At 48.3% G+C, this 26,229-nt stretch overlaps 2 protein-coding genes across 2 annotated transcripts; one reads left to right on the forward strand and one right to left on the reverse strand.

The window, feature by feature from the left end:
• Nucleotides 1-1,138: 1,138 nt before the first annotated feature.
• On the reverse strand, nucleotides 1,139-8,686 carry LSM4 (LSM4 homolog, U6 small nuclear RNA and mRNA degradation associated). Its single transcript, XM_054182218.1, has 5 exons — nucleotides 8,205-8,686; nucleotides 7,985-8,026; nucleotides 7,775-7,873; nucleotides 5,125-5,308; nucleotides 1,139-2,641 (listed from the first exon to the last, which is right to left on the reverse strand). Exons 1-5 carry the CDS (start codon nucleotides 8,205-8,207, stop codon nucleotides 2,553-2,555), a joined length of 417 nt encoding a protein of 138 aa, XP_054038193.1. The 5' UTR covers nucleotides 8,208-8,686; the 3' UTR covers nucleotides 1,139-2,552.
• A 169-nt stretch (nucleotides 8,687-8,855) lies between these two features.
• On the forward strand, nucleotides 8,856-25,430 carry PGPEP1 (pyroglutamyl-peptidase I). Its single transcript, XM_054182205.1, has 5 exons — nucleotides 8,856-8,938; nucleotides 12,154-12,206; nucleotides 17,824-17,940; nucleotides 18,477-18,709; nucleotides 19,068-25,430. The coding sequence occupies exons 1-5, from the start codon at nucleotides 8,905-8,907 to the stop codon at nucleotides 19,258-19,260; spliced, it is 630 nt and encodes a 209-aa protein (XP_054038180.1). The 5' UTR covers nucleotides 8,856-8,904; the 3' UTR covers nucleotides 19,261-25,430.
• The last annotated feature ends 799 nt before the right edge of the window (nucleotides 25,431-26,229 follow it).

The raw sequence follows: 26,229 nt of genomic DNA on the forward strand, positions 1-26,229 counted from the left end.
CGCCGAGCGTGGCACCGGAGACACGGCCCCGCGGCTGCCACGGGGCCCCTCGCCGTGAAAATGCCAGGGGAAGGCAGCGCGGAGGGTTTCCAGGGTGGCCTTTGCTGGGTCCCCCCCTGCCCCAGCCCGTCTTTCCGGCCGGGACGCGTCGGTCCTGCCGGGCTGCGCGCACCCACCCACGCCGGCAGCGAGGCTCAGGCCTTTTTCCTCCTCTCTGCTTGTTGCTTTTATCTCGCTCCTCCCTGTTTTGGGTGTTGGTTTTTTTTTTTTTTTCTTTTTTTTTTTCCAAGCCACAGCTCGCCTCCCCGCACCCCTCCCTGGGCTGGAGCATCCCACAGCCCCAAACACCCTGGTTTTGGGGCAGAAAGGTCCAAAGTCACACACCCCAGGCTTGACGTGGCTCTCACTCAGAGCCATCTTCCACCCAACCTGCTGCCGCCTAGGTCCAATTGGCCAATAATGGCCAAGCTGGGGACAAAAATATTCCTACAGAGGTGGAAAAAGGAAGGGGGGAGGCAATCAGGGAAGGCTGATAAAGCCTGTGGTTGTAATTAAATGAAAGCAGAACTTAACGAGCTCCAACGCCTGACCCCAGAGCTCCGCCAGGAGATAAGGCGTACTTGGAGGACTCTACCCTGAGCTGAAGCCAAAGGTCCCATTATTGCGGTGAAGATTTATCAGGCCAGAACAGACCTTCAATCCAGACAGCGCCGCTGTCGTTCCCCTTTCCACCAGCACAGCTGTGACACGGGGAGTTTGTGCGGCTGGAGGGACCCGCAAGGGAGGGAGCGGGTTGGGATGGGAAAGTCTGACACAGGGCTCAGCCTGGGCTTCGTTAAAATGCCACGCGGGCGTTTACATCGAGCCCAAGCTCCCAGCAGGGAGAACACGCGTGCCCCGTTCCCATCGCCTGGAGTTGGCTCTTCGGCAGAAGCCGGGGATGGGGATCGAGTGCTGGTGCTCCCAGTTAATGCCTCGCCGAGGAAAGGCGGTCACGGAGAACATGTGGCTGCTGTTAGAAACCACAGGTCTGACCCATCTGCTCGGGGATTTGTTACTTATCCCCAGGTTCATGCGAAGCCGGCCGCAGCGGGGGCAGGCAGGGCTCAGCGCCGTCGCAGACAGAGAGAGGGAGGTGTTTCGTACAGGTTGGCGATTTATTCCTACTCACCACTGCGCACGAGTTCTATAAACATTAAAAAAATAATTATATATAAAAGCATGTTCTTTCCTCATTTTTCACTACAGTGGTGATGGCAGAGAGTAGGCTTCAATACGGGAATCACTTGTAAAAAAACAAAATAAAAAAAAACAAAACCCAAAACAAAACCAAAAAAAACCTGTTGAGAACAAATCGCAGTATCAGCTTTTCCCCTAAAATTAATCTATTTCATCCATCCAGGGGGCTGAGGGACGGCCAGAGCCTCGTTCTTCCCCCCGTGCCCCCATGCAGACACTCAATTCGGATCAGCCGGGATATCTTGTGGGTGCATTTTGCTCGTGGGAGCCTGCAGCAGAGGGAAGACTGGAGCAACCCGAGCTGGGAATTCCCAGGAGCTTCCTTAACCCACGGGAGGGACACGCTCACGCGCCGCTCTGTGTCCCCAGGGAAAGGTAATTGGTGACGAGACAAGGAAATGACAAGTAGGTATAGTGAAGAAGAAAGAAGCTTGAGAACTACTGTCCGAGTTCAGGAATTTGTGTCACAAGCGCAAGGGAGGGAGTTTTTAAAGTGGAGGGGAAAATAAATCACTGCAGCTCAACAGCTCAGTTGCTTTTCAGGGAAAAAAAAAAAAAAAGCCAAAACAACGTAAAGAGTAAGGGGCACACCAGCCTTCCGTAAGAAAACATAGAAAACCCTTGCCTTTAAAGGAAGCTTCTAATCTGAAGTCAAATTAGTAATACGCTAATTGGGAAACCCTCATTTATCACAAAACTCTCTTGGAAACAAGCCTCGAAGGCCGATGTTCATCCCGAGCTCTCCCTTAAGCCACAGGAGAGAGGCAGAACCAGAAGATAAGCAATAGCTTAAAAGTTTGTTGGTTGTTTTTTTTTTTTTTTTTTTTAAAAACCCCAAACTCTTAAGACTACTCACGTAAAGACACAATATCCTCAAGTTCAGTGTTTTTAAACCAAGACACTCGCATCTGTTACAAATGCAATAAGTTTCCCAAGTTTCAAGTATAAAAAAAAAAAATCATCCAGAAAGTGTTTGCCTTCGTTCTTATGCCACTGTACAGGATAATCTTTTAAATTAAACCTGGTGATCCTGAAAAATTAAATAGCGCTTTCACTCTCAGGAGAAGGCAGAACTTAGGTCCTTAACCACGAATGATTATTTTAAATATTTCCAATGACTTGCCGACTACAAGGAGCAAATAAACTCCACTTTACCAGATTAAATTGCGAGGGGCTTCCAAACTACGTGATTCGGGCACGGATCGAGTGACGGGAGAGTAGAAAGGTAACGCTTTTGAACACATGGCAATCCTGAGGCGATAAAAACCGGCCGGCGCCGCAGCACTGTCCCCGGCTGGGCTGCAGGCAGCCGCTCACTGCTTTGCCGATTGTCTGCCCGGCTTTTTTTCCTGCTGGCCTCTTCCGCTGCCTGGGATTCCTCGGCCACGGCCACCAAACACACCTACAGGGCAGAAAGAAAGAGCAGGGATACAACAGCATCAGCGTACGGCAGGAACGTCTCCCAGCCACTCAGAGCTTTACAGTTATTTACGTTCGACCCAAACACACCCCTATTTTTCTAGTCTTTGAAGCAGAAACGGGACTTTTAGATTTCTCCCTCGCCAGTTCCAGACGCGGTATTCAGAGTGCATAAACTTATCCCCCCTCACCGGCAAGGTCAGCGATACCTCCCGGCTGTGTTAATGTTCCCTCTGCCCTATCAACATCAACTGAAGTTAACAACTTCTGAAAAAATGGAACCAAGGACGCGACACCACATTTTAAATCCAGCGGGACGAGCAGGTTGCACCGTGTCCCCTGAATGCTGAAAGGGCAAACCTAAAGCAACGAAGAGGGTGACTCGGTTTGAAGACCGTTTGGCTACAAAACGGAATAAAATACATCCCTCTGTCACCGCCTGGCTGCTGGACAGAGCGATCCGCAGCTCCAGGGAGGGCACTGGGTACCACACGCTGCCAGGGGGGCAGCAGGAGCCAGAGGCTGCGGGGAGACCCGCCGCAGACAGACGAGCATCCTCGTACCCGAGAGCCGCGACTGTCTCTGTCGCGGGAGCTGCTGAGCCCTCCCCTCGCTCCGATTCCCCCCCCAGCAAACAGAAAGCAACTCCAGGCAGTAACTTTTATCTTGGTGTGCGAACAATAAAGGGGCTGCGGATCTACCCTGCACAAAAGGCGGAACCAAAGGAGACCCAGCCCGGGGATCAAGCAGAAAAGCTTCTCCGGAGCCCTCTGCTCTGGTTGCGTCATCGAGGAGACGTGCCTAAACCAGAGGCGAAACAATAAATTGCTCCTAACCCTGCGGTCCTTGGGATGCTCGTCGGGCTCCGGCTGCTCCCAGCGAAGCTGAGCAGAGCCTGCCGTACTGCTGGATCTGGCAAGCCGAGAAGTAGAAGACGAAGGATTACCAGTGTCAGAAACAATAATCTTTTCAACTGTGTGCACAATTATAGCTTTACTTCTGCCTGCTGGCCTCTCAACAAAATTGTCCTGCCTTTTTTTTTTCCTCCTCCTCCCTTCACGTCTCAGTAATGAGAGCCAAACCTTTTAGCTAATTAGCAAATGCCGAAGCTTCCCTTTAAAATATTCCATCAGCGAATTTAAGCTGCACATCAAAACAGCGGGGGACTCCACCTCAAACAGAGCTCAGCTCTGCTCTCCACAAGGTGGATATTTCCACAGCAGAGAAAATATTTCAGCTAAAATGTTTGTCCAAACAACCATATCCAAAAAAGCTGTTATGCCAAGTGCTCTGGACACTGAAAAGGAAAGGAGGGAAAATAAAGGCGCCTTCAGATTTGTAAAGGTCACTTTTGCACGCTCGGAGCTTCCCGGAGGTAGCAGAAATCGCGGGGTTTTTTTCCTCCAGAAGTCTCTGGGAGTCGGAGACGCCGCACGTCGCGCGTCCCAGCATGGCGTGATGGCCCCGGGTAGGTCCCAGCCGTCCTACCAGGATTCCTTGCATAGTCAAAACGCAGGCAGGTCCTTAAGGCTGCTCCGCAGAGAGACATCACCCCTCGGCGTCTCAGTCCCCAGGGCTCCTTTTAAAAGCTAAGATTTCCCGGGCCAAACCCAATTTTGTCATAGCAAGTGAGCGCACTCAGGATTTTAAGCTCCTACTGCGGGCTAAGGCTGTGCTAAGAGAAACCCCGGGGCCGAGAGAGGTGACCACAAAGCGAATCGCAAAGACGTGGCAGGAGGGACAAGCAGGGAAGGAGAGAAACGGCTCTTGCGCTTCCAGCTGGACAGTTTGGGGAGAAAAGAGCAAATGTATCCTCAAGCTGAAGCGCTCCAAGATCACCTAACCCTGTGAAGTGGGACAGGGAAGGAAGAGTTGTTTTGGTGACCTATTTCTACCTAAGTGGCAACCTGCCCTTTTATCACAACCATGAATTATTCATGTCGAGCAGGAGGAACACAAACCCTCAGATATTTTTTTTTTTTTTTAAATAAATAAACCAACAAGTGAGGAGATCAAAAGCCCCATTATAATGGGAGAAAAGATGATGTTTTTCTGTCACTGCCATGGTCAGAGCCCAGTCTATTTTCAAACAGAATAGACATTTGTTTCCCTCCCAGACTCGCTAAGCTAACAGACACCAGTTCTGCAGGGCCACGCTCCCCAGCCAGCCAGGAGGGGTAGAAACAGTCAAGTTCAGACTCTCTTAAGCTCCTGCCCAACCCCAGTAACGAGGGAGGCACATCCCTGGCACGAATCCTTCCTATTCTTTGGCAGAGGCTGCCGTACGAGCAAGGCAACACAATCACTCGGCGAGATCTCGCACAGGAGCGGCTCCAGCTTCTCCCAGACAAACAGTCCCGCGTTTAAAGCCGAGAAGCGAGAGCCGTTCCTTGCACAAGAGGTGAAATTTAAAGGCAGCGATCCCGCTCACCCCTCTCCAACCTGAAAAACAAAGAGGATCATTACCTCGTCCAGCACCGCCAACACCGCGGCCCTTCTGTTGCTTCTGCTGTTGCATCCCGCCACGGCCTCTGCCCTTGGACACCACCTCTTCTTTCACCATGTCAATTATTTCATCGGGGATACGCAGGTATTTAATCGTGCTGCCACGAATGTAGCACTCCGGCATTCTCCAGAACTTGTCTCCATCCTATTGGGGAGCAACGCGTTAGGCTGCGAACAAACCCAGGTGCTTTTGTATCACTTTTGGGGCATTTGACTGTTTCCATCGCTTCTGGAGCGTCTGACAGCTCCGCCAATCTTTTCTGAAAGCATTATCTGTAACTAGCTGCAAAAAAAAAGGTGGGTTTTTTTTTTTTCCTCCAAAACACGTAACCCTACAACCTGGGAGGGGGGGGAAGGGCACTCAGCCACCAGCAACTGTAGTTTCAATTTGTTCCACAACTGCCTCTAACACCCGCAGAAAATGAAAGAAGAAGAGGCTGAGGAAAGAAGCACCTTCCCTTCTCGTATAAGAGGGGAATTGAAAGCGGGACTAGAGAGGCAAACGTGGTAAGTTACAACGGCCACGAACAAGCAACTGGGGCAAGAAGGAGGCAGCTGCAGCACAGGCGTGCGTGCGGCCGGGTTCCTTCTCCAGCAGCTCAGCTGGGAGTCACCTCACTCCTTCGCTCCTCTGGGGTGTGGATGGAGCAGCGAGGCAGGTCCGGAGCCAGCTGGCTGCGGGGTGTGTGCCACCAGAGCACGCTAACTGCAGCTGCAGAAAATAACGAGCTCACAAATTATATATATATATATACACACAAAGAAAGTCTTCAGGTGCCCGGTTACGGAGCAGCTGCCTCTCTATGTTGTTTCTTAGTTGTTTAACACGTTTCAGGGCTTTCCTAGGATACAATCTATCAGGGCTTCAGCTTCTGCGTAGGGACGGCAGCTGTGGGAATAAGAACCGAGCGTCGGAGCTGAACAACAACTCGGCTGGCCATGATGTAACTGGGAGGAGGGATGGGGACCCGCCTCGCCCGGCTCCACCACCGCAGCCCCGGCCCGGCAGCGTCTCCGTCAGGGTTTGGCTGTGGATGGGATCGCTCGAGCCCAGCCATTCTCAAGTGGCAGCATGTGGACGAGGCGCCTGTCATGTCCCAGAAGAGTAGGTTAAACAAGAATGCCTCATTCCTCCTCTCTTGGGATAAAATAGTCGTTTCCCCCCCCTGCCCCAGGAGTTATTTGGGGCAACTCTGCCTGTACGGGCAAGTCCTTCGCACACAAGACAAGACAGAGAGAAACAGCCCTCTTCCAAAAGACACCCAGCAAACCCCACCCTGCCTTGGATCTGCCTGGCTGCTCCTTGGCTCGGGATGCAGGAAGGGATGGAGCCAGGCTCCCTCGCTTCCTCGTTCCGGCCTCCCCGGAGTAAACAACCGCCCCCGGGGCCGGGGCTGCCCGTCCGCCGCCGCTCCGTGCCATCTAGCGGCCAGTCCCCCCCAGTGCCACCAGTACAACCCCGGCAGCGGCTCCAGCTCCGCTTTCACCCGGGCTTTGGTGTTTTAAAGGCAGGCAGAGCCGCAGCCGATGAGCCCGGCTGCTTTGCCGTGTGACGGGATCCCTGAGATCACCCAGAGGGAATAAAACCTGAGCTACTGCTCTTCCACAGCAGAGCACCGAGCCATCGGAAGGGACTTCCCAAGGACATTATCACCCATGCTTCAGCCATGGATAGGCTTTGCTGCCTGTTACCTCTAACTTCAACAGTGGTTCCCTCCTGTTTGTCCCACCAGAAGCCAAGGTGTGTCCACAAATTCCTAACCCCACTGCTCTGCCCCAAAGGCCCCTCTCAAACCACCCGCAAGACGTTTACTGTCATATCGACATGCACCCCTGCTTCCATGCACCAGCATATCGCTCAAAACTTTCCTGCTGCAGGGACAACAGGTACTGGGGGTTTGCAGAGAGATTTTTTGGAAGAACAAGGATTTTTGCCAGTGTCTCCCATGGAGCTCTGATGTTCCGGGGCAGGAAAAGAGCAGCAACAGCCGACATCCATCCAGCCGATGCTTCCCACAGCGCACGGCTGGTAGGGACAAGACCAGACGCTTCTGACTGAGGTCAAAGCCCAAAACACAGATCACAATCTTCTGGAGCGACTTTGGCCACGGGCAAAAGTACCAGACGGCGCAGAGCCCCGTCACAGGTAAACAACAGGCTCCTCCGTTTTGATGTGGAGAGTTAGAGGGTGAGAGACGAGCCAGTTAATAGAAGTTTTTGCAGCGTTTGAAGCAGACCTCGCTTCTCGGAGAGCACACGAGAGATGAAAGCTCTGTTCTTGGGAAACGCAGCTCAGCATCGCGAGCTATTGCACCCCGTCCTGCAGCCCCCAGCCCCACACTGAGAACCCTCTCATGGGGGGAATGCGCACGGTGTTTCTGTGCAGTGCAGAAAGCCACCCTGCCTGAGTGCATTCCTTCATCATGGATATTATTAATAACTGTATAAAATCTGCATTTCAGGCAGAAGTCACACTTCCACAGGAGTGATGGCCTCTGAGCTACAGCAGAGCTGGCCAGGCACCCTCAGGGACGCTCCCCGAGGGCTCCCGGGGGACATGGAGGGCGGGTGACCCCGACCGGCTGCCCAGGGCGGGGGGGTCCGACCTTACCCGGGACGTGCAGATGACCTCCCGCAGGTTGATGTTCATCCAGTTGTCGCAGCTCACCAGGTGCCCGTTGTACGTCTCCCCGTTCTTCAGCTCCACCAGCTGCAAAAGACGGGAGTCACGGGGCGCCGGCCCACCCCGGTACCTGCCCCGGTGAGCCTGAGGCCGGGGCGATCTGCGGGACCGGGGCTGGGCCGCGCTACCGGTACTCACCATGGGGTGGTTCTGCGCCGTCTTCAGCAGGGACAGGGGCAGCTGTAAGAGGAAGAGAGGAGAGAGGCCTCAGGCACCGCCGGGAAGCAGGCGGGAACCGGGACACCGATGGCGACACCGAGCGGGACGCCGTCCCCGCCGCCCCAGGCAGCGGGGAGAGGGAAGCCAGACCCTCCCCGCGGCTCCACCCCCACCCCGGGCCGGCCCCGCCGCCACTCACCATCGTGCTGGAGCCGCGGAGCCGCCGCCGCGCCGGGCGCTGCTGCTCAAACCGCCCCCGGTCCCGCGCGGGGCCAATCAGAGGGCGGCGCGGCCCCGGCGGGGCCAATCAGAGCGCGGAATCCGGCCTCGGCCGTAAAGCGGCGCGGCGGCGCCCGGTCCGCGCCTTTACGACAGCGCCGCAAATTGAAGAGCGGGGCGGGAAGCGGTGGCGCGCCCACGGTGCCCCGCGCCCCCTCGCGGTACCCGCGGATCCAGGCCCCGGTTCGTTCCCTTCCCAGACCTCCCCCTGCCCCGCAGCCTCCCCGGGGGGAAGAGTGGATCAGGCTGAGCCTTTTGTAACGGTTTAACCAACTTCCACCGGGGCCTCCTACAGACTCCCCCCGGGCCCGGTGGGCGCCGCCCAACGGCGACGCAGCTCCGGGCCCTTCCCCTCCTAGGTCGCCCCGAGGCGGCCCGCCGCCCGGCCCCTCCCGCCGAGCGACTTCCGCCCCGGCGACGGAAGCGGCGGGTGCATGCCGCTCTGTGCAGCTGGGCGGAGTGTGCTTTATGGCCGCGCGGGGGCCGCTCTAGGCGGCGGGGCGGAGCGCGCTCGGTGGTGTCGGGGGCCGCTCTAGGCGGCGGGGCGGAGCGCACTCGGTGGCGGGGCGGGGCCGCGCGCTCAGTGCGGGGCGGCGGCAGCGGGACGGGACGGAGCCGCGATGGAGAAGCCGCGGCGGGCGGTGGTGGTGACGGGTACGGGGCGGCGGGGGGAGGTGGCTGTCCCGGGGGGATACTGAGGGGGCGGCTGTCCTGCCGGGGGGCGGTAAGGGGGAGAATGCGGGCAGTGTGTGTGGGGGGGTAGATGTGGGAACCTTTTCCCTGAGGTGAGTGAGGGGGGGTGACAAGGAGCTGGGGGGGATGTAGGTGGGGGACCCTTTCCCTGTGGTGAAGGTGGCCGGGAGCTGAGTCGGGGTTTGTGCTGTCCCGGGGACCCCATCCCTGAGGTGACTTGGGGGGGCGGGATGACCAGGGACTAGGGGGGTGTAGATAGGGGACGCCTTACCTGAGGTGAGCGTGTGGGGGGAATGTCCAGGAGTTGGAGGACGGGGCGTAGATGGGGGACCCTTTCCCTGAAGTGAGGAGGGGGGGGTGGCCAGGAGCTGAGGGGGGGAGTTGTGCTGTCCCAGGGACCCCTTCCCTGAGGTGAGTGTGGTGGGGGTAGCGGCCAGGAGCTGGAAGGAGGGGGGTGGGTGGGGGACCCCTTTCCTGAGGTGAGTGGAGGGAGGGCAGGAGCTTGGGAAGGGGGGGTGTCTGTCCCAGGGACCCCTTCCCTGAGGGGGGGAGGTTAGATGTGAGACCCCTTCCCTGAGGCGAGGCGGGGGGTGGCAGCAGCTTGCTGAGGGGGTGTCTGTGCAAGGGACCCCTTCCCCGAGGGGAGTGACAGGGGAGACGGCCAGGAGCTGGAGGGGGGGATGCTGTCCCGTCAGGGGGCGACTGAGGAGGGGATGGATGAGGGAGCTGTACCCTGGGGGACCTGTTCCCTGTGTGGGGTGATAAGCGGGAGCCGTGGCTATGGAGGGTAGGGACTGGGGGGCTTTGGGGAAGAGGGTGGGGGGGCTGTTGTGATGAGGAGTGTCAGGAGCTGGGGGGATACGTTGTTTGGTGAGGGGCTTTGCGGCGGCTTTCCTAACCCGTGGCCAGGCAGGGGGGCTTTGGGAAGCCCTTCTTCCATCCCTGATCCTCCCCAGGGGTTTGCTGGTTGGGGAAAGAAGGGGACTGAATCTCCCAAGGAGTGGAAAAGCACTCAGAGCATGGAGGGGGGGACATTTACTCGCTGACCACCCCATCCTGAGCCATCAAGGTGTCGAAGCTGTTATCAAATAACCCACGCAGCACGGCAGAAGCGCCTCAGGGAAGAATAAGCGAGGGAATGAGAGGCCCCGGCATCGCAGGCGAGAGCTTGTCAGGCTCCTTTCCCCCGGGTACAAAGGCCGGCCGGCTTGATTTGTGGGGAAGGCAGTTCTGTGACAAATGGGGAACTTGGTGAAACTATTCAGGTCTCCCCCCAGCAGCTGAAGTTGAGGCCGTTTGAATAGCGAGTGCGGGGGCGAGGGGTTCGTTGTCGTCGATGCGCTGGAGCGGTTTTAATTGGAGGCAAGTGTCTTTGCAGAGAACAGTCGCAGAGAGCGAGGAAGCAGGTGGCAAATTCTGGCTTTCCGAAACCCGTATCTATTGCTGAGTGGCCGCACTTGGCAGTGACTAAACAGAAAACTTGCCTCAGTAGATAATCTGCTGCTTGCAATACTTTTCCTCTCTTTTTTGCCCCTGTTTTCAGGGAAGTTTGTTTCTGAAATGCAGTGGTTATCTTGTCAGGTCTACCCATATTTGATAACCTGTCGTCAACATCACGCTAAATTCCTTTTTAAAACTAGCAGTGGCATGATGTTCCCGTTCAGTTACAAGCATGTGCTCGCTGGGGATAAGTATTATTTGTGTCCAACTTCTTTTTTAGAACTGTGTAAGGAGATAATCCCATAAAGATCTCTGCAGCTGGTTTACTGCTAATGAGCCTTGGAGGGCCCTATTGTGGATGCAGAGGAACTCCTGGGCATGCTCGGTGGAGTTTGATGCTACCGACAAAGTTGCTTATCTTCTGCGAAAGAGATAACATGAGGGATCTACACAGGAGATGAGTCAGAGGAGAAATAGCCCGCAGTTGTATTTGTGCCACTTTGCTTTTGGCTTCAGAGTGAGAGGGTTACGTGTGTGGGCACCTGTAGAATTTCAGTCTTCCGGTGTCTGAATTGTTAAAAAGAAATAGATGTACTTTCTTTCTTTTGTAAGACTATTACGGTTTCTTTAGGAATGACACCTAGCAGGTCACGATTGTTTCCAGAGAGTCTTGTAGGACATCCCTGATTTGCAGAAACAACCAAAAATGCTTTGGATTATTCGACTTATTGGTCCGTGCTGCCGTTGTAGATTATCTTAGTAGCATTGGAGGTTTGCTCCCAAGAAAACACATCTACATTTTGATTTTGTGGAAAACTTCTAGAGATTTATTATGGGAAGATATCGACATTGGGTAGATTGTGAGAAATCCATCAGTGTGGACGAGTCCACCTGCACTGTGCAAATTCCTCACGTCGTCGTGTGCAGTATAACCTTGGACTTACTGTTGATAGCAAACAGAACGTTTCCATTAACGTGTCATATAATATTTGTAGTCGCTCTCAAATCCTTTCAAGAGTTAGAGAAAATTTATGTCTCCTAATTGCATTAGGCTCATAAGGTAACCCTGACATTTTAAATTAAAGCATATTGACGTTGCACCCAGATAAATTGCCCAACCTTTGTGTGCTTGCTCAGGAAAAGATGTTATGGATTACTAGTTAACTCTAAGTTATTCAGTAGGAAATTTAGACGTGGTGAGTAAGTATTTTTGATAATGCTATCATAACCTTAGCTGCTTGCTGTAGGTGGGTTGTCAGCAGCATTTTGTTTATTTCCTGGTAAGGTCTAACTAATGCTAACAGAGATCTTGGTGAAGACCTGAAAAGAGAAGAAATATTTGAGACAGGCTTGCCCTCCTTTGTGGAAGCATTTGCTGTGGGCTAAAACATCAGGAATAGAAAATCCAATCATGACATTGGTCAACTTATCTGTTAATAACAAGTTTTTCTAACCTGGTCAGGAAGGAAAAAAATACGTTTCCCCAGTGTCCGTTGGGGAAAAAAGAGTTTTTCTTGAGGCAAGTTATTGTTTTCCTTCACGGTAAAAGGTGCATAGTTCAAACATTTCTGTGAAGGTCTCTTATTTAATACTTGGATGTAAAGTAAATAAGGATTGGGCATTAGAAGTGGGTTTTCTTTCAGGATATATAAACCAGAAAAGTGCAGACCGCTTTGCAACTTTAGTCAAACCTGTAAGGATGACTTCATCACTGTGGATTTTTCCTCCTCTTCCAGGGTTTGGTCCGTTCGGAGAGCACGCTGTTAACGCCAGTTGGATTGCAGTTCAGGTAACATTATAACTTCGTTCTTAACAAGTTAAAACAGAACGTTGTGCTGATAATGTATCCGTACAAATTTTAGTTTGCAGCTCTTTTGTAACTTGTTCCCAGTTTTTAACTGAGACCAGCTTGCTCCAGATATCCAGATGGTCAGCTGGATAATGTTTTATTCACTTCTCAGAAAACAATCCCTTAGCTAGTAGAAATTAATGAGATTGAGTTAATGTAGCTGAGGCAAGTAAGGAATTCATCGGCTAACTCCCTAGGTTTGAAAGATGTTAAATGGGGCAGGGAGCCTGGAATCTTCCTCTGCCGCAGAGAATTCAAAATAAATAAACAAACAAACCCAGAAGAATTTTAATGTTTTCTCTCGGCTCTAGCTTGAATCTGGGCGAGTTGGTTAACCTTTAAGCTGAGTCTCCTCTGTAATGAGACTTCCACCTGGTAGTTTTGTGGAGTACTGTAGAGGTGTCCAACATGGGTCTGAATGTCAGGCTTGTGACTCCAAAGCAAAGCAGATGCTGCTTTTTTCCCTCAATTCCTTCTGCGGCTGCCTGTTTTCAGTGGCGGGGCTGTGGCGGGTGGATCAGGAGCCGTGGGGGGATCAGGCTGTGTTCGTTGCTCCGGAGCCAGCCTCCCCTCTGCTGAGAAGCCGCAGCGAGTGGTGCTTGGCTGACGGAGTTGGACCTTGCTGGAGACAGGAGTGCTTGCGGAGGATCGTTACTCGAGCAGATCCTGCACCCTCAAACAAATCAAGTTTATGCCACTTGTAGCTGCATATTTGCATGAACGTGTTCGTCTGTGTAACGCACTGATATATTCACAAATGAGGCAAGAGGAAGAAATCAAACTCTTGCTAGATGTCCAGCTGAACTAAGGAATTAAGGCTGCTTGCTGTAAAAGCATTAGCTAGGGACAGTGCTGCCACATTATCCCACTTCTTCCTTATTTGTCACTTCTGGATGTGGTTTATGACAAAGCTACTGGGAATTCAAGGGTACCTTTTAGTACAGTTGCCCAGGGAATTAAATCTATTTTTCTCCCCAACACATCTCTCTTCCCTTCAGAGCTCTGAGATTAATATCTTCTTTAGAATGCTTTTAAATTAAATCACAAACTCTAATCAATTACAGTCTACTAATGTCCAGATGTCTAATGTGTTGGCTGGTATGAGAAGACGAAACCTTTGCCTACAAGACCCTTTTGGAAATGAATTTATTTGAGTTAAGGTTTGCTCAGTTTAAGTTTGGGGGAAAATGCGAGCTGTGTATGTGGAAAGAAAATAATTGCACGTTACTGAAATTTCCTAGTGGGGCTAATTGATTTGGTTTGTTCTTGTGTAATGTCAGTTATTGTAAACAAGCTACTTTTATTCTAGAGAAGATAGACAAAAGTGTATTGTGCTTCTGGGACAGGAAGAGCGGTGGGTGTTCTGATGCTGCTTACAAAAACAAACCTAGTGTATTAATTCCTATAAAGAGAAATGGCGTGTCGTTCCTTCAGCCCGGCAGCTCGAGGCACTGATGGCCGCTCAGCTGTGTGGCTGATAGATGAAGTAATCACTTGCATTTTAAGTTCATTTTATGGGCTTGGGGGGTGTTTTGGGAGCATAAAAGTAGAGTTGGTGGCGTGCGATCTGCTGCGTTGGAGCCCATCTTCCTCCCAGTCCTGTTTAATAGCTGGCGCTGCCTTCTAACTAAAAACATAAACTTTGGGGCAGCGGGGAGGATTTGCCTTTCCTTATCCTGTCTCAGCCCTGAGAGGCCCAGACAAAAAGGAACAGCATGTCTTTGAGCACATGCGAGTTGGGCATTGTGCAAGTTTCAGACAGGGGACTTCATGGAGCTGAGTGGACACAAAGGCGTGTCTGAGTTTCTGAATCCCAGACGGTGTGATCTGCATTTTAATAGAAGAAAAATCAATTAAACAATCTTTGTAAATCCTTCCTAGCTTTAGGGCTAAGCTAGTTCTGGTTTATTACATCTTTTATTATCCTGCACCCCGAGGACAAAATTCTCTGCTTTTCTTTCCAGTCCTCTTTTTGGGTTTATTTGGCTTCTTATATAGAAGACGGATACGATGTGTCTTTTCCCTCTGAATGCAGTGAATTTCTAGTACCGCTGCATGTTTTTGAAAGCTAAATGACTTTTACACGTAGTTAACATATCGGGTACCTTAAATAGTGGTAGTAGCAATCTAATAACGTGAAGATGAAACGTTTGGAGACTTTTACACATGGGGGAGAGATTTCCTATAAATTCAGAGGGAAGAATAACTTCTGCTTTCTTTTCCGAAGCTTAGAGTAAAAATATTCTGTGTTACTGTGGATTTACTGTTCCGTGTTTTCATCTTTTTCAAATGTCATTTGAGGAATTTTTTTCAGCTGCAGTTTTTGCTTGGGAGGGACCTTCCTGACAAGAAGTTGTTACTGAAACGGGCTTTCTGCTCAGTTCATTTTCTGGCCTCCCTGGTGTGAGTTAGGTGTAGACACAGGTGTGCCCCGTGGACTGTGAAGCTCATGGGCTCCTGCCTTCATCCCCCACCCCACCTCCCGAAGAGCTTCTGGCTGAGCCGGAGGAGGAGGAGGAGAGAGGTCAGAGTGCGTTTTGACATTACTAAGGACAATTGCTGTCAGGGTGTCTAGACAGACCTGATAAGGATATTAAAGGCTCACAAAGACGACCATTGTTGAGGGGTCAGGGAATCGGTCAAACATGTTCGTTTTTCTATATTTGTCAGGTATACAAGGCTGTGGGTAATAAGTTGTCTGGGGGCCAGCGTACATCTTTATTATTGAATGGAAGCGCGCGAACGCTGTGTTTGGTTAAAAGAAAGTTGTGGATTTGTAAAGCTAAGGTTTAAGGCGTCTGTGTTTGGAGAAGGTAGCTGTCACTGAGATGGCGTAGTTCATAGGGCCCGAGGTTTCTTGCTCGCTGTAGATGCTCGTTCTGTGCAGCTGGTAAAACTTTCCACGATCAAATTCATCTTTAGGAGCTGTTTCACGCTCTTTAGAGAAGTGATGATGAATTCCTACCAATTAACGCTCTGGAGATCTTCCTGAAGAGACCGACTTGTGTTTGAATACTCTCATTTGTAAACTACTTAACTTTATTAACGCACCACATAAACCAGCTAAGGTTTTGAAGGCAGATTTGTGTAAAGAAGATGTGATGAAACATCACTTAGCATCCATCTCTGGTAATGAATGTCTGTGTGTGCCAGACGCTAATCAATACAGCAAGCCTTTAATATCAGGCTTGCCCTCGGAGCCAGAGCAAGTGATTTATCATTGTTGTTGCTCATATCTGCTGGTCCATGAAAGTCTTACTCTTGCCTTTGCTGTGTGTTCTAGTTATCTTAAATCTTGTTACACTCTCCGTGGTCTGTCTGTACAAGTGTGAAAGGGTTTTTTTTTTCCTCAGCAAAGAAATGAGTCATGCTGAGAACTACCAGGAAAAAAAAAGGTACTAAAATATTGCTCACATTTATATAGAGGAGGTAGGGTTGTAGTGGGGGAGTCCAAGAACCTCAGCTTGTCCTCTTCTTTCAACTGTCTTTAATTTGAAGAATTTTTAACCTAGGGAAATACAAGATTTGAAATTAGCTATTTTCAGTGAAGCTTACTCAGTCTGCACTCCTTAGCCTGAAGTTTGCAAGTCTAATCTCTGTGCACAGGAAAATAAAGCCTAAGAATCACATGAAAGCGCAGCTCTTGGCTCTGATCACCAAATCTGAACCTGAAATGGAGATAATTTAGATAATTTAATAATTCAAGACTATTTTAAGATGTCCTTTGATAGTTTGATGGCTTCTTACATTGCTGTTTCTACCTCAGATCCACGAGAACAACTACAGCGGTTTATGGATGTGAGAGTTGCGGGTTATTTTGTTGCTGTGCAGGCAGCCCCTTTGATGTTAGCACAAGTAATCATTTGGAGCTTTTGGCACGAGTAAGATTGCATTTTTCAACCAACATATATCTCAGAGGCGAAGAGCAGCACCAGGTGACAAGCTGCTGCTGTGTGTTAGCTTGTGAGAAGCTGGAGTTGGTTCTTCTAACTGAAACACGGGCCTTGCGATAGAGATGCAAGAGCACGTGAGTCCTTCTGTCTTCGGAGAGAAGGATGCACTTGTAGCTTCTTTCCAGAGCAGAGCGCGCTATAGCAGGACTCTGACTAAGGCCGTTAGCTTTATGGCATGTACAGTCACTTATCAGTCTTGAAAAGCAGCCGTGAAGTTTTTCAGGAGCGCCAAAAAATGTTGTCTTCATTGGAGGGAAACGTGATCTGAGATAGATGCTGTTGGGACTCATTAAATGCGATACCTGAAGGTGCTTCAGCTGCTGGAAAAGTGCCTCCAGGGGTAGACTTGCACAAGGCTCCTAGATTTGAGCTCAGCTGATGATTTTGCTTAAGAACGTGTGGGTTTTTTTCAGAGGTTTCAGACCATGCAGGTGTATCCTTTCCTTGAGTTCTTGAAAGTTTGGGTTTGATGGCTCTGGAAGCTTCCACTTCTGATGGAGTCCTGTTCTGGGCTAGAATGGTAAAGTCTGAAGTACTGAATCAGCCTTGAAATGAAGCCTTACTGGTCAAACTGGTGTTGAAATGGAGAGCAAGGGAGAAGTGTCCAGCACCATGGGCTGTATGTAGAGGCAGCTCACAGTGTTGGGATGATACAATGTGCTTGTATACTGGGGGGGGGGGGGAAGAGACCTTTTCTCTTCCCTCTGGTTTTGAACAAGTCTTTCCAAGGTATTTAACTGACACTTGTTTTAAAAGGTTTAAAGGAAATTGGCTAAGTTTATTGCCTGGATATTTGGGATGTTTTCAGGGCATGGCTTTAGTTAACATTATAGAGGGAGAAATAGTTTACTGCATTAGTTGAACCACGTCAATGGTAACAGCTCATATTCCAAAATTAAGTACAATATATTAGGTATCGGTAAAGCTAGGGGTGGAAACCCGTTCTACATTTTGGAAACAGGCTGTATCGTTTTCTGGATTCTGCCAAAATAACAGTAAACCAAGTATGTTGAGGAGGGTGTGCCAGTGGTGCTCCAGGGTCTCATATGAGGAGTGTTTGCTAATATTTGTGGAGACTCACAGACACAGAATCGCAGCCTGGTAGTGTTGTCTCCTCACCCTGAGAGCTCTCTATCTGGAAACAAACGTGAATGTGGCTCTCCAGGCCAGCAGTCCTGAGAGAGAACAAATTACATGATGAATATAATCCTCTCATTTCTACTTTTTCTACACAATACCTAGTTCTTTCAAGAAGTGAATATGACTATACGCTTCTATAAATAATGTAGCCAACCTTTCTTTTGTGTGTGGGTGTTGCTGATAACTGTTGTCAGTTAAATGTTGATTTCTTTGTCGTACACACATCAGAGCAAAACAAACGGTCCTGTGGGTGAAGACTGTTAACACAGGTGGAGAGAAGCCTTTGTTGTTCCCTGTTATGTTGGTTTTTTACAGTGCTGTTTACAAGGTTATACAGCCGGAATGCTAAACTGATGTTAGTCCCTCACAGCAGACTCCCTCTGCTAATAAACTTTCCAGAAGTATCTCCTTTGCTGAGCTTGTGTCTGACCATCTTGGTTTTGTCTATTTCCTTATATTCTTAGGAGTTGGAGAAACTCGGACTGCGAGATGATGTGGATCTGCACGTCTATGAAGTCCCAGTTGAATACCAGACAGTGCAAAGACTCATTCCTGCATTATGGAAAAAGCACAGTCCTCAAGTGAGTGAGTAAAGGGAGGAGGAGAAAAGACAAGGCAAATGGTTGAAATCTGTCATGCTTACAGCAATGAGCGTAATGTGAAGTCCCATTTTTAACCTATGTGCAGACAGGTAGTCCCTCGCTAACTCTTTTCCTCTTTTGTCATGAGAACATGTTAATTTGTAGAATTTTATAGCTCAGAATAGAGCGCTCCAATTAATGTGAGCAGTCGGTGTGAAGAGGCCACAGCAGAGGGCTGTCTAGACAGCTCACAGTTAGTCTGTGCCACCTGGGCTCTTCCAGCGGTGTGTTCGGCTGTGAACATGCCAACGTTCATTTTTACCCCAAGTAAATTACAATTTAGGCCAGGAGGGGGTAAAACGAGAAGAATAGTTCTGTACTGGACCCACGAGTTCATTGAAAAAATGACTCGTTATGGTGATATTCATGCAAGAACTCCTGTAACAGCTCCGTCAGTCTTTAACTGGGAACAGCGGGCTGTTGATTCTCCACCGTTTATGTTTCGGTTGATCTAACTTGTTTCTTTTCTCTTGTAGTTGGTGGTTCACGTAGGTGTTTCGGGTATGGCTACGACTGTAACTCTGGAGAAGTGTGGCCATAACGTAGGTTATAAAGGCTTAGACAACTGCCGTTTCTGCCCGGGCTCTCAGTGTTGCATAGAAGGTGGCCCAGAATGCATCGATTCCATTATTGACATGGACACGGTTTGCAAGAGAGTCTCGGCACTGGGGCTGGATGTCACGGTCACTATATCTAAGGATGCCGGCAGGTATGGGGTGCCAGCAATCGATGGGGAAAATAGACTCACACCGCAATGCGTGTTGCCTTCGTGCACAACTCATGAGGCCCATGTGTTTCATACGCTTTTCACTACTCATGGGGCTGGCGATACCATCTATTTTTCAGTGGTCACCCAATCATTAGGGGGGAAAAAATTTTTACGTTTCTTTGTCCTAGACTTGATTAAAGCAATCGCATAGACTCACAATACCTGGCTTGATTTCCCCTCTCTATTGCAGGATGTTGCTGCAATGCTGAATGATAAGAATATACTGTTCATCCTGTCCTGCCGTTTGCATGCTGTATTTGTCACTTGTTGCTAAATAAGCTCTATTCTTGTATTTCAGATACCTCTGTGACTTCACTTACTACACTTCCTTATACCAGAGCCGCGGGAGGTCGGCTTTTGTTCACGTGCCTCCGCTGGGAAAACCGTATACCGCAGAACAGCTGGGTCGGGCACTACAGGCTATAATAGAAGAAATGCTTGATGTTTTGGAGCATTCTGAAGACAAAATCACTTGTCAGCATGAACACTGAAAGTGGGCAGAAGCTATCCTAGTATTGCACTTCCAAAATTTTCCCTGCTACTGAAGTACTGGGAAAAAACGGTCTGAAACCTACAGGCCCAGAATTGGAGACTTCAAAAAGAAAAAATCTACTTCTAGAAATTGACGTTTTTTGTCAAATGTGTGCATTTCAGCCTAGGCAACAAAGGATTCAAAATCTCTTCTTTAAAACACCTGCAACTACTCATTTCTGAAGTGACTGAAGTGTGTGTGCTGTGCTTTATCCTGAGCTTATCTGTCAGCTGAGTGACAGCTACTGACCGGTCTAATACAGCGCAGATGGAAAGTTTCTCATCTGGACTTGGCGTTCAGGTGCAGGGAATTGATAACCCAGTCTTCTAATGACTAGTTCTTAAGTTGAAAGGTTTGCTTTTGGTTTTTATCCTCTCTGGCCCAGATTATAGGTTGTATTGTAAAAGTACAACTGAAAAGAGTTGGAATGGTGTGGGTTTGTCTCTTGTAAAACAGCGCTTGGAGACGAGGAGTCTTTGAAATGGCTTTGCGGAGATGGAAAAATATTTTAGGCACTGATTTCTCACCCCACGCTGTCCAAATATCCGTAGGGTCCTCTGTAATGTACTGGTTTAACTGGTAGCTGCAGATAGAAGGGATGTGTTTTGGGTTCCTTTTGTTGTGGAGCAGGAGATAGCGCTTTTTTTTATTTTGTACGCAGTATGAGCCTAACTTGCGCCAAATATTTCCAAATATCTTTTTTATTACGCTCTCAATGCCACCTTCCTCACTCCAGTCAACCATATACCTCCTGTACAAAACACATTGTTTCGTATGTGTATAAAGCAAATCATTAGCGGTTAAATAGCTTTGCTAAAGGCCACTTTCTCCGCAGGAGATCTTTATCCTAGACTTGGTGCTAGCTGTTATTTTTAAGGTGAAGGTTGAGTAATTTATAACTTCCTTAGTTATAAATTTCCATTCTTTTTAAAGGTTAGAAGAGTAATGTTTAACTTAAATTCTAAGTTGCCACCTTGATTTATTATAGGCATAAATATGCAAGAGTGCGGATTCGAAGACATTCTGCCAATCAAATCTAAAATCTTAAACCTCTTCCCACTGTCTGTAAACCAGAGGCGATTATTTGAAAACTAAGAATTTTGCTTAGAATGAGGATTCCGGACGGTTTATTAGTGTCCCCCTCCCAATGGGAGGGTACAAAGTGCTGCTTCTAGTCTGAACTTTCCCAGTAATTAATTTGGGGAAGTGTACTTGCAGGTTCTAAGCAGGACTTCAAAAGCAGTAGGCGCTAGTGGTGCTTGTAGGTTTGCTTCCAAATGACGAGACTCCAGCGAAAGGTGGAGACAGATGACGTTACAGTGGGAACGGACACAAAATTGGTAATTGGTGACCGGTAGGTCTCGTTGAGGGGCCATTTAAATGGAGAGGTCTGCGATTTGATTCTAATACTTTTACAAATATATATATATATATGTAAAACAACATTTTGAAATGTTTTAGAATACCATTATTTTAATTTTTCTAATTGTGAATGATTCTGCTATAGTATCTCTCAGTGAGAGCTGCCGTTAACTTGCTGTTTGCCAGTGGAAGTCTGGTGGCAAAGGAAATACCACTTCTCCGTGTAACCCTTGAGCGAGGACGGGGACTTCTGCAGTTGTAATAACTTTGCTGAGGGGACCTGTGGACAAAGATTTTTGGATAGACTTCTGGTTTACTGAGGAAATTACCGCTGTATTCACTGTACAGGCTTTCCTGATCAAAAGAGTTTGCCTTCAAAGTAAATATTCTCTTTTGCATTCGAATACAACGTAGCACTTGTCAGATTGTCAGCAGGCAGGCGGGCTTTCTGATTAGTAATTTATTATATTTAATATTTTGTTTAAATATTTGTGGTTTGACAAGTTTTCGCAAATAGTTGAGCTACTTATCTTGTAGGTTGATTCCTTTATCTGGTAAGAAGTTTTTGTCAGTGTATCTTAGCTGCTAAACTTTTAAAAGAGGAGTAATTCGCATATTCTGCTAAATTCAGCAATTATTTTAAGTAATTTTCAGTAAGGCTATTTAATTTACACGTAATGTAGATGTGAAAGAAACGGGAGGGGAAGTTCAACAGTTTAGCGAGGTGATAACAAAAGAAAAAAAAATGGTGGTGGGATGGAGGCGGCCGTAGGAAGGGCTGGTTGGAGCCGCGATGCCCGCGGATGCCGAGGGGAAGCTTTGTCTGCTGCCATCCCTCGCCTTGAGCAGAGCAGGGGGAGCAGGTCGGGCTCTGGTGATGATAAATGTCTCTGAGATGATGATAAAGAAGCGGAATGTGCCCTATCTGTCCGTGTCTCTCGAAGATTTCCGCTTCCTTTGAGCGTACGAGTGGGCAGCCTTGGAGATCACCCCTGGATGTGGCTCCAAATTCACCGTCAGGGAAGGCAGACGTGGGGAGAACAGCTTTCCACGCCGGCTTATTCTGCCTGTGGAGTTACATCCTGCCCGACATCTGTGGATGTTCTTTCTTGGGTGATCTCTGCTGTCCAAGGGGAAGATCTCGAGCCAGTTTCTGTGCCTGCTGTTTGTCTAAGGACTGCAGTGGTTGACTTTCTACGTGTCAGTGTTAAAAAAAAAAAAAAAAAAAAATCTCATTTTTGGAAATACGTTGCTTTGAGCATCACTTCGAGCTGTGTGCTTCCTCATAATCTGTTTTTTTTTGGTGAAGCTTCCATGTGATCGGTTTCTTAGAAAACATAATTTATTTTATAATCTTTTTGGGTTTTTGAGAATTAGTCCTCAGAGATTGTATTTGTAAAGGGTGTCTTGGTGGTAGAGAAATTTTGTATAGTGAAACTTTTAAAAGTGGCATTAAACTAATTTTATTTAATCTGACCTAAATTAAATACTTTTGGTTTTTTTGAAGTTTTTTGTTAAATTCATTAATTCATAATGCTTTTCCAATAGGTGCATATTTTCTTTGGAAATGCGACTTCCAACTGATGCAGAGCTTCAGAAAGCTGATGTTTTGTGTCATGCTTACTATCTGCTTTCTCTTCCAGATCATCAATAAATAGAATTTGCTAATTTGCACTGACTGGGAGACCTGTTGCCAGCCGCACAAAAAAATCCGTGCTAGCGCGTAAGTGTAGGATATTCAGGTTTAGTGTTAATTACTGTGCCTGCAATTTGTAAAATGTGAAAGCTGGTGAAGTTTTATAATCCTGTGACTGCAAAATTGTCTCTGGGGATACGCTTCACGGAGAAAAACGGGGCTGAGAATATTTTGTGCAGAAGAGAGAATTTAGGGAGGTTCCACTGTGTCGGGTCTGATGTCATTTTATCTGCTTGCCAACAGCTGGGAGGAGGAACTGGTTAAGGTGTTGGTGAAGTTTGGTGATGACAATTTAATTGTTTCAGTTATTAAATGCTGCGGAGGATTTTGAGGAACTCCAGATACTCGTAAACTCCTTCATAATTTGGCGACTGTGATGTCAGGAGATACTTCCTTTGAATGAAACTTGGCAATCTGCTTTATAAAACCCAGCAAAAAGAAACTCTGAGCTTGAAAATTACCTTAAAGACTTGCAGGGAGCTTGATGATCCTTATGGGTCTCTTCCGACTCGAGATATTCTGTGCTTTTATGATCCCGGTTGAAGGTAAACACCTTCAACCAGGTGTTGGAGCTGTTTGGGGGGTGGGTTTTGGCGGGTTTTGGAAGAGGATATCAAAATCTGTAAGATCATATAGAGCGGTTTATGCTTATCTGGAGTATTCCCCAACCTGATTGCTTCCTCCTAAGCGTGGTAGTGGTGGGAAAGGATGAAAAGGTCATGAAGATGGTTAGAGGTGTTGAGTGTGGTTGGGACATGAGACTGCAGCCGAGAACTGCTGGGCTTCAAGAGTCCTTCCAGGAGGGACCTGACTGAGGGTGTCCAAAAGTTTAAGACTTGGTGAAAACTAACCGGTTGCTCTGCTTTCACCCCGAAGAGGAGGGAAATCCAAAGGCAAGGTGTCTTAGAGTAAATTGGAGGTAAATGCTTCCCGGCTGACGCCTTGCAGAAACTGAGGCGGCGTTCGCAGCCTCGCGTTGTGAAGCGTAGCCTGACGCGTCGGGTGCTGCCCGCAGCAGGAAAACGGACTCGTTGAACCAGGGCTCTGATCTAATATGTCAACTTATCTTTATCTCTGTAGGGTTTGTACTGCCCGTGCTGTGGTAAGTCAGGTAGGAAACTCTTACTATGTGTATTTCCTTACCTAGACAGTCGGGCTTAGATGTAGCATTCAAACTCCAGTGTGTCTCTCGCTGCTCTGCCGGTTGCACGGGCAATATTTAACCTTTTAGTGCCTCAGTCGCCTGGCAAAGGGGATTATTCCGGGCCACTGTCAAGCAGTGCCATGCCTGGAATAAAAGCCCAAGAGCTTCCAGGCCTGCAGACTCGCAAATGGACAGCACAGACTCCCAGTGTTGTTATTTTTTTTTTAATGCAAAGGCTAAAAAAAGTTAAAATCCAGTGAAGTTTCTTCTAATACTCAAATAACCTTCATTTGATTTGAGCGCGTGATTCGTTGAGCTGGCACGCGGGCTTTCTTATGAAATGTGTAAGAGGAATTGCAGTAGGAGGAGCTTCTTGAAACCAAAAAAGGGAAACCGTAAAGGACCTGAATTGGTAATTCCCCGCAAGCGCAAGAGCTAGCGCTAGACTAGAGCAGCCGTTATGGCCTGACCCCGTTCTTTCGTGGCTTGACTTGCTGTGACTCCTGCATCTTTTTTATCTTGTAGTGTGTTTCTAACTCGTAGCCACGCAGCTGATCCTCAGACACCGAGCCGCTTTAGGAGCGAGCGGTAGAGTTTGAAAGCTGGCTGGAAACCAGTAAGTTCAGGCGTAGAAAGTACGCTTGTGTGGGTTTTTTTAATTACGATTTTCAGATTTTCATCCCGCAGTGCAGATAATAAAATTGCCGGCAGTTAATTTGCACATACTTTCACAAAGTATCTTCCTTCGTATTGTCTCCTTTACTTATGTTAATATGCTATCTGATAATATTTTAATGAGAGAAATTTCAGAGTTGCGAAGGCTTTCTTTCGTATCTGTTGGCTTGGATAAAATACCCCTAGCTGATACCATAAGTACGCATCCTGGCATAGATGTATTTGTTGTTTTTGCACCAGAAACCCTAATGTTTTGCAGTATAAAGTGCACTTTTTCTTAAAAAAACCCACCTATATTCATGTCTGGTTAGTGTCTTATGTGATGAAAGTGATATTCTGCCAAACCTCCAAAGCAGAAACAAAGCTGAGGATATTGTTAATTCTTCATCGTATTAATTGGAACCTGAGATCTGCTTCCGCTCAGTCTATTTTAAGACAAAGTAGAGAAGAAAATGCCTCCCCGTAGGTAGGAATTAAACATAGGAAATGAAACTATACACTGCCCTTAAGTAAAACTCTGCTCCTTAAGTACATATTCAGGTTTTCTATTGCACCAGCTTCTTAAATCGCAAATGTTTACTTTGATTAAACAGGGAGTGCCTTGTCCTGTGCTGGGCTCACCTTGGGGGAGCAGAGTGGTGGTGATGGGGACGGATGAGCCGTTTGCACAGAAGGTGGGTGGAAAGACTGGGCGTTCGGCACTGGGAGAAACTGCCGAACTTGTTCGGGATGCCCTTTGTCCAAGGATGCTCTTCAGAAACTGCACTGAGTTGAGTTCTCGAGGTTTTTCTGACACACACTCGGCCCTGACAAAGGGAAAAACAAGAGTATTTGCTACTTCCTTGTCCCTCTCGGTTAGGCTGGCCAAATTCGTGAAGGTTTTTCTGTCTCTCCTTTATGGTTAGGTGTTTCGTTCGGACTCCGTTATGCATGTTACAGCATCACTCAGCCTCTCGGGTCCTCCGTTCGTTAATTGTGGTGAAATAAACAGTTGTCTGTCTGGGTACCTCAGGTGTTGCCAATCTCATGCTTATCAGGATTCTTGGAGCTACGATTCTAAATCTGTTGGGGCTTCTGTTTTTCTCAGTGTGTTCTTGCAGTGCCTTGTAAAACCAAACAATCTCGTGTGTCACAAAAAGGGCTGTGTAATAAAGAACCGTTAAACGTACTTTCAGCTTGCTATTGCTAGACTGGACTTTGTAACTGAGAATTTAAACCGATGTTTCAAAGTAAATAAAGAGTTTAACTCTGACTCCTGGTGTTCTTTAACAATTGGCGGAAGAAGTCATTTTTAAAGACGTCTTTTGTAGGGTGGTAATTATGTGTCGGTGATCACAGACTGGGCGGATAACGGCATATTTGGGTTTAGGCCATTCCCTAAGCACCTGCTGCTGGCGGAGACGAGCCCCTGGACTATGGGGATCCCCTGCCCTGTCCTGCAGGGCTGTTTTTCAGGATGGGAGCAGATGCCATCTCTGGGCTTGTTCTTTTAGACCTCAGCTGCATATCTTGGATGTTTGTGTCGTTTTATTCAGAAGAGCATTTGGAAGTTTTATCTTGCCGTCATCTATTATGGATGTGTGTTTCTTTTATCTGTTACGTTCTTTCTTTGTACCTTGAGGTAAATTTTCCAGCCCTCGCCTAGACCACATCGCCTCGGGGAGCAATGGACACCCTTCTTGAACAAAGTGCTGCACTGAAATATTCATGCAGAATTTGTTCGACGTTACTGGTATGAAGAATGTGTCCTTCTCCTGATCCGATGAAGGTTTTTCAAAGTGTGCAGCAGTGCCGTGAGTTCTTGAGAGCCCAGATACAGAGGAGCTGGCAACCACAGCTTGCCCCACTGACTTCTTCGGTTTCCCCTTTAGCTCGAGTTTTGTAGCCGAGTCGAGCAAAGTCTGTGTTTCCCGGTGAACCCTGGATCTTTTCAGTCGTTTCCAGATCTGTCAGTTAATAAAGTATTTGTGCTTTACATGCCCTTTACTGTTCTCACAGGGCTTTGAATGGCAGCAGCAGTTCTCCCACTGTCCAGAGACAGAGCTGACCCA

This window comes from Rissa tridactyla, chromosome 22 (assembly GCF_028500815.1).
Source record: "Rissa tridactyla isolate bRisTri1 chromosome 22, bRisTri1.patW.cur.20221130, whole genome shotgun sequence".
Taxonomy (NCBI): Eukaryota; Metazoa; Chordata; class Aves; order Charadriiformes; family Laridae; genus Rissa; species Rissa tridactyla.

Bases quoted from the DNA above. Each gene is read 5' to 3' on its own strand.
- PGPEP1 (XM_054182205.1), top strand. From the start codon at position 8,905: ATGGAGAAGCCGCGGCGGGCGGTGGTGGTGACGG. The intron at 8,939-12,153 runs GTACGGGGCGGC...CTCCTCTTCCAG, and splicing joins GCGGGCGGTGGTGGTGACGG to GGTTTGGTCCGTTCGGAGAG. The intron at 12,207-17,823 runs GTAACATTATAA...TTATATTCTTAG, and splicing joins CCAGTTGGATTGCAGTTCAG to GAGTTGGAGAAACTCGGACT.
- LSM4 (XM_054182218.1), bottom strand. The intron at 7,874-7,984 runs GTGAGTACCGGT...CGTCTTTTGCAG, and splicing joins CGGCGCAGAACCACCCCATG to CTGGTGGAGCTGAAGAACGG. The intron at 2,642-5,124 runs GTAATGATCCTC...TCTGCCCTGTAG, and splicing joins TGTTGGCGGTGCTGGACGAG to GTGTGTTTGGTGGCCGTGGC.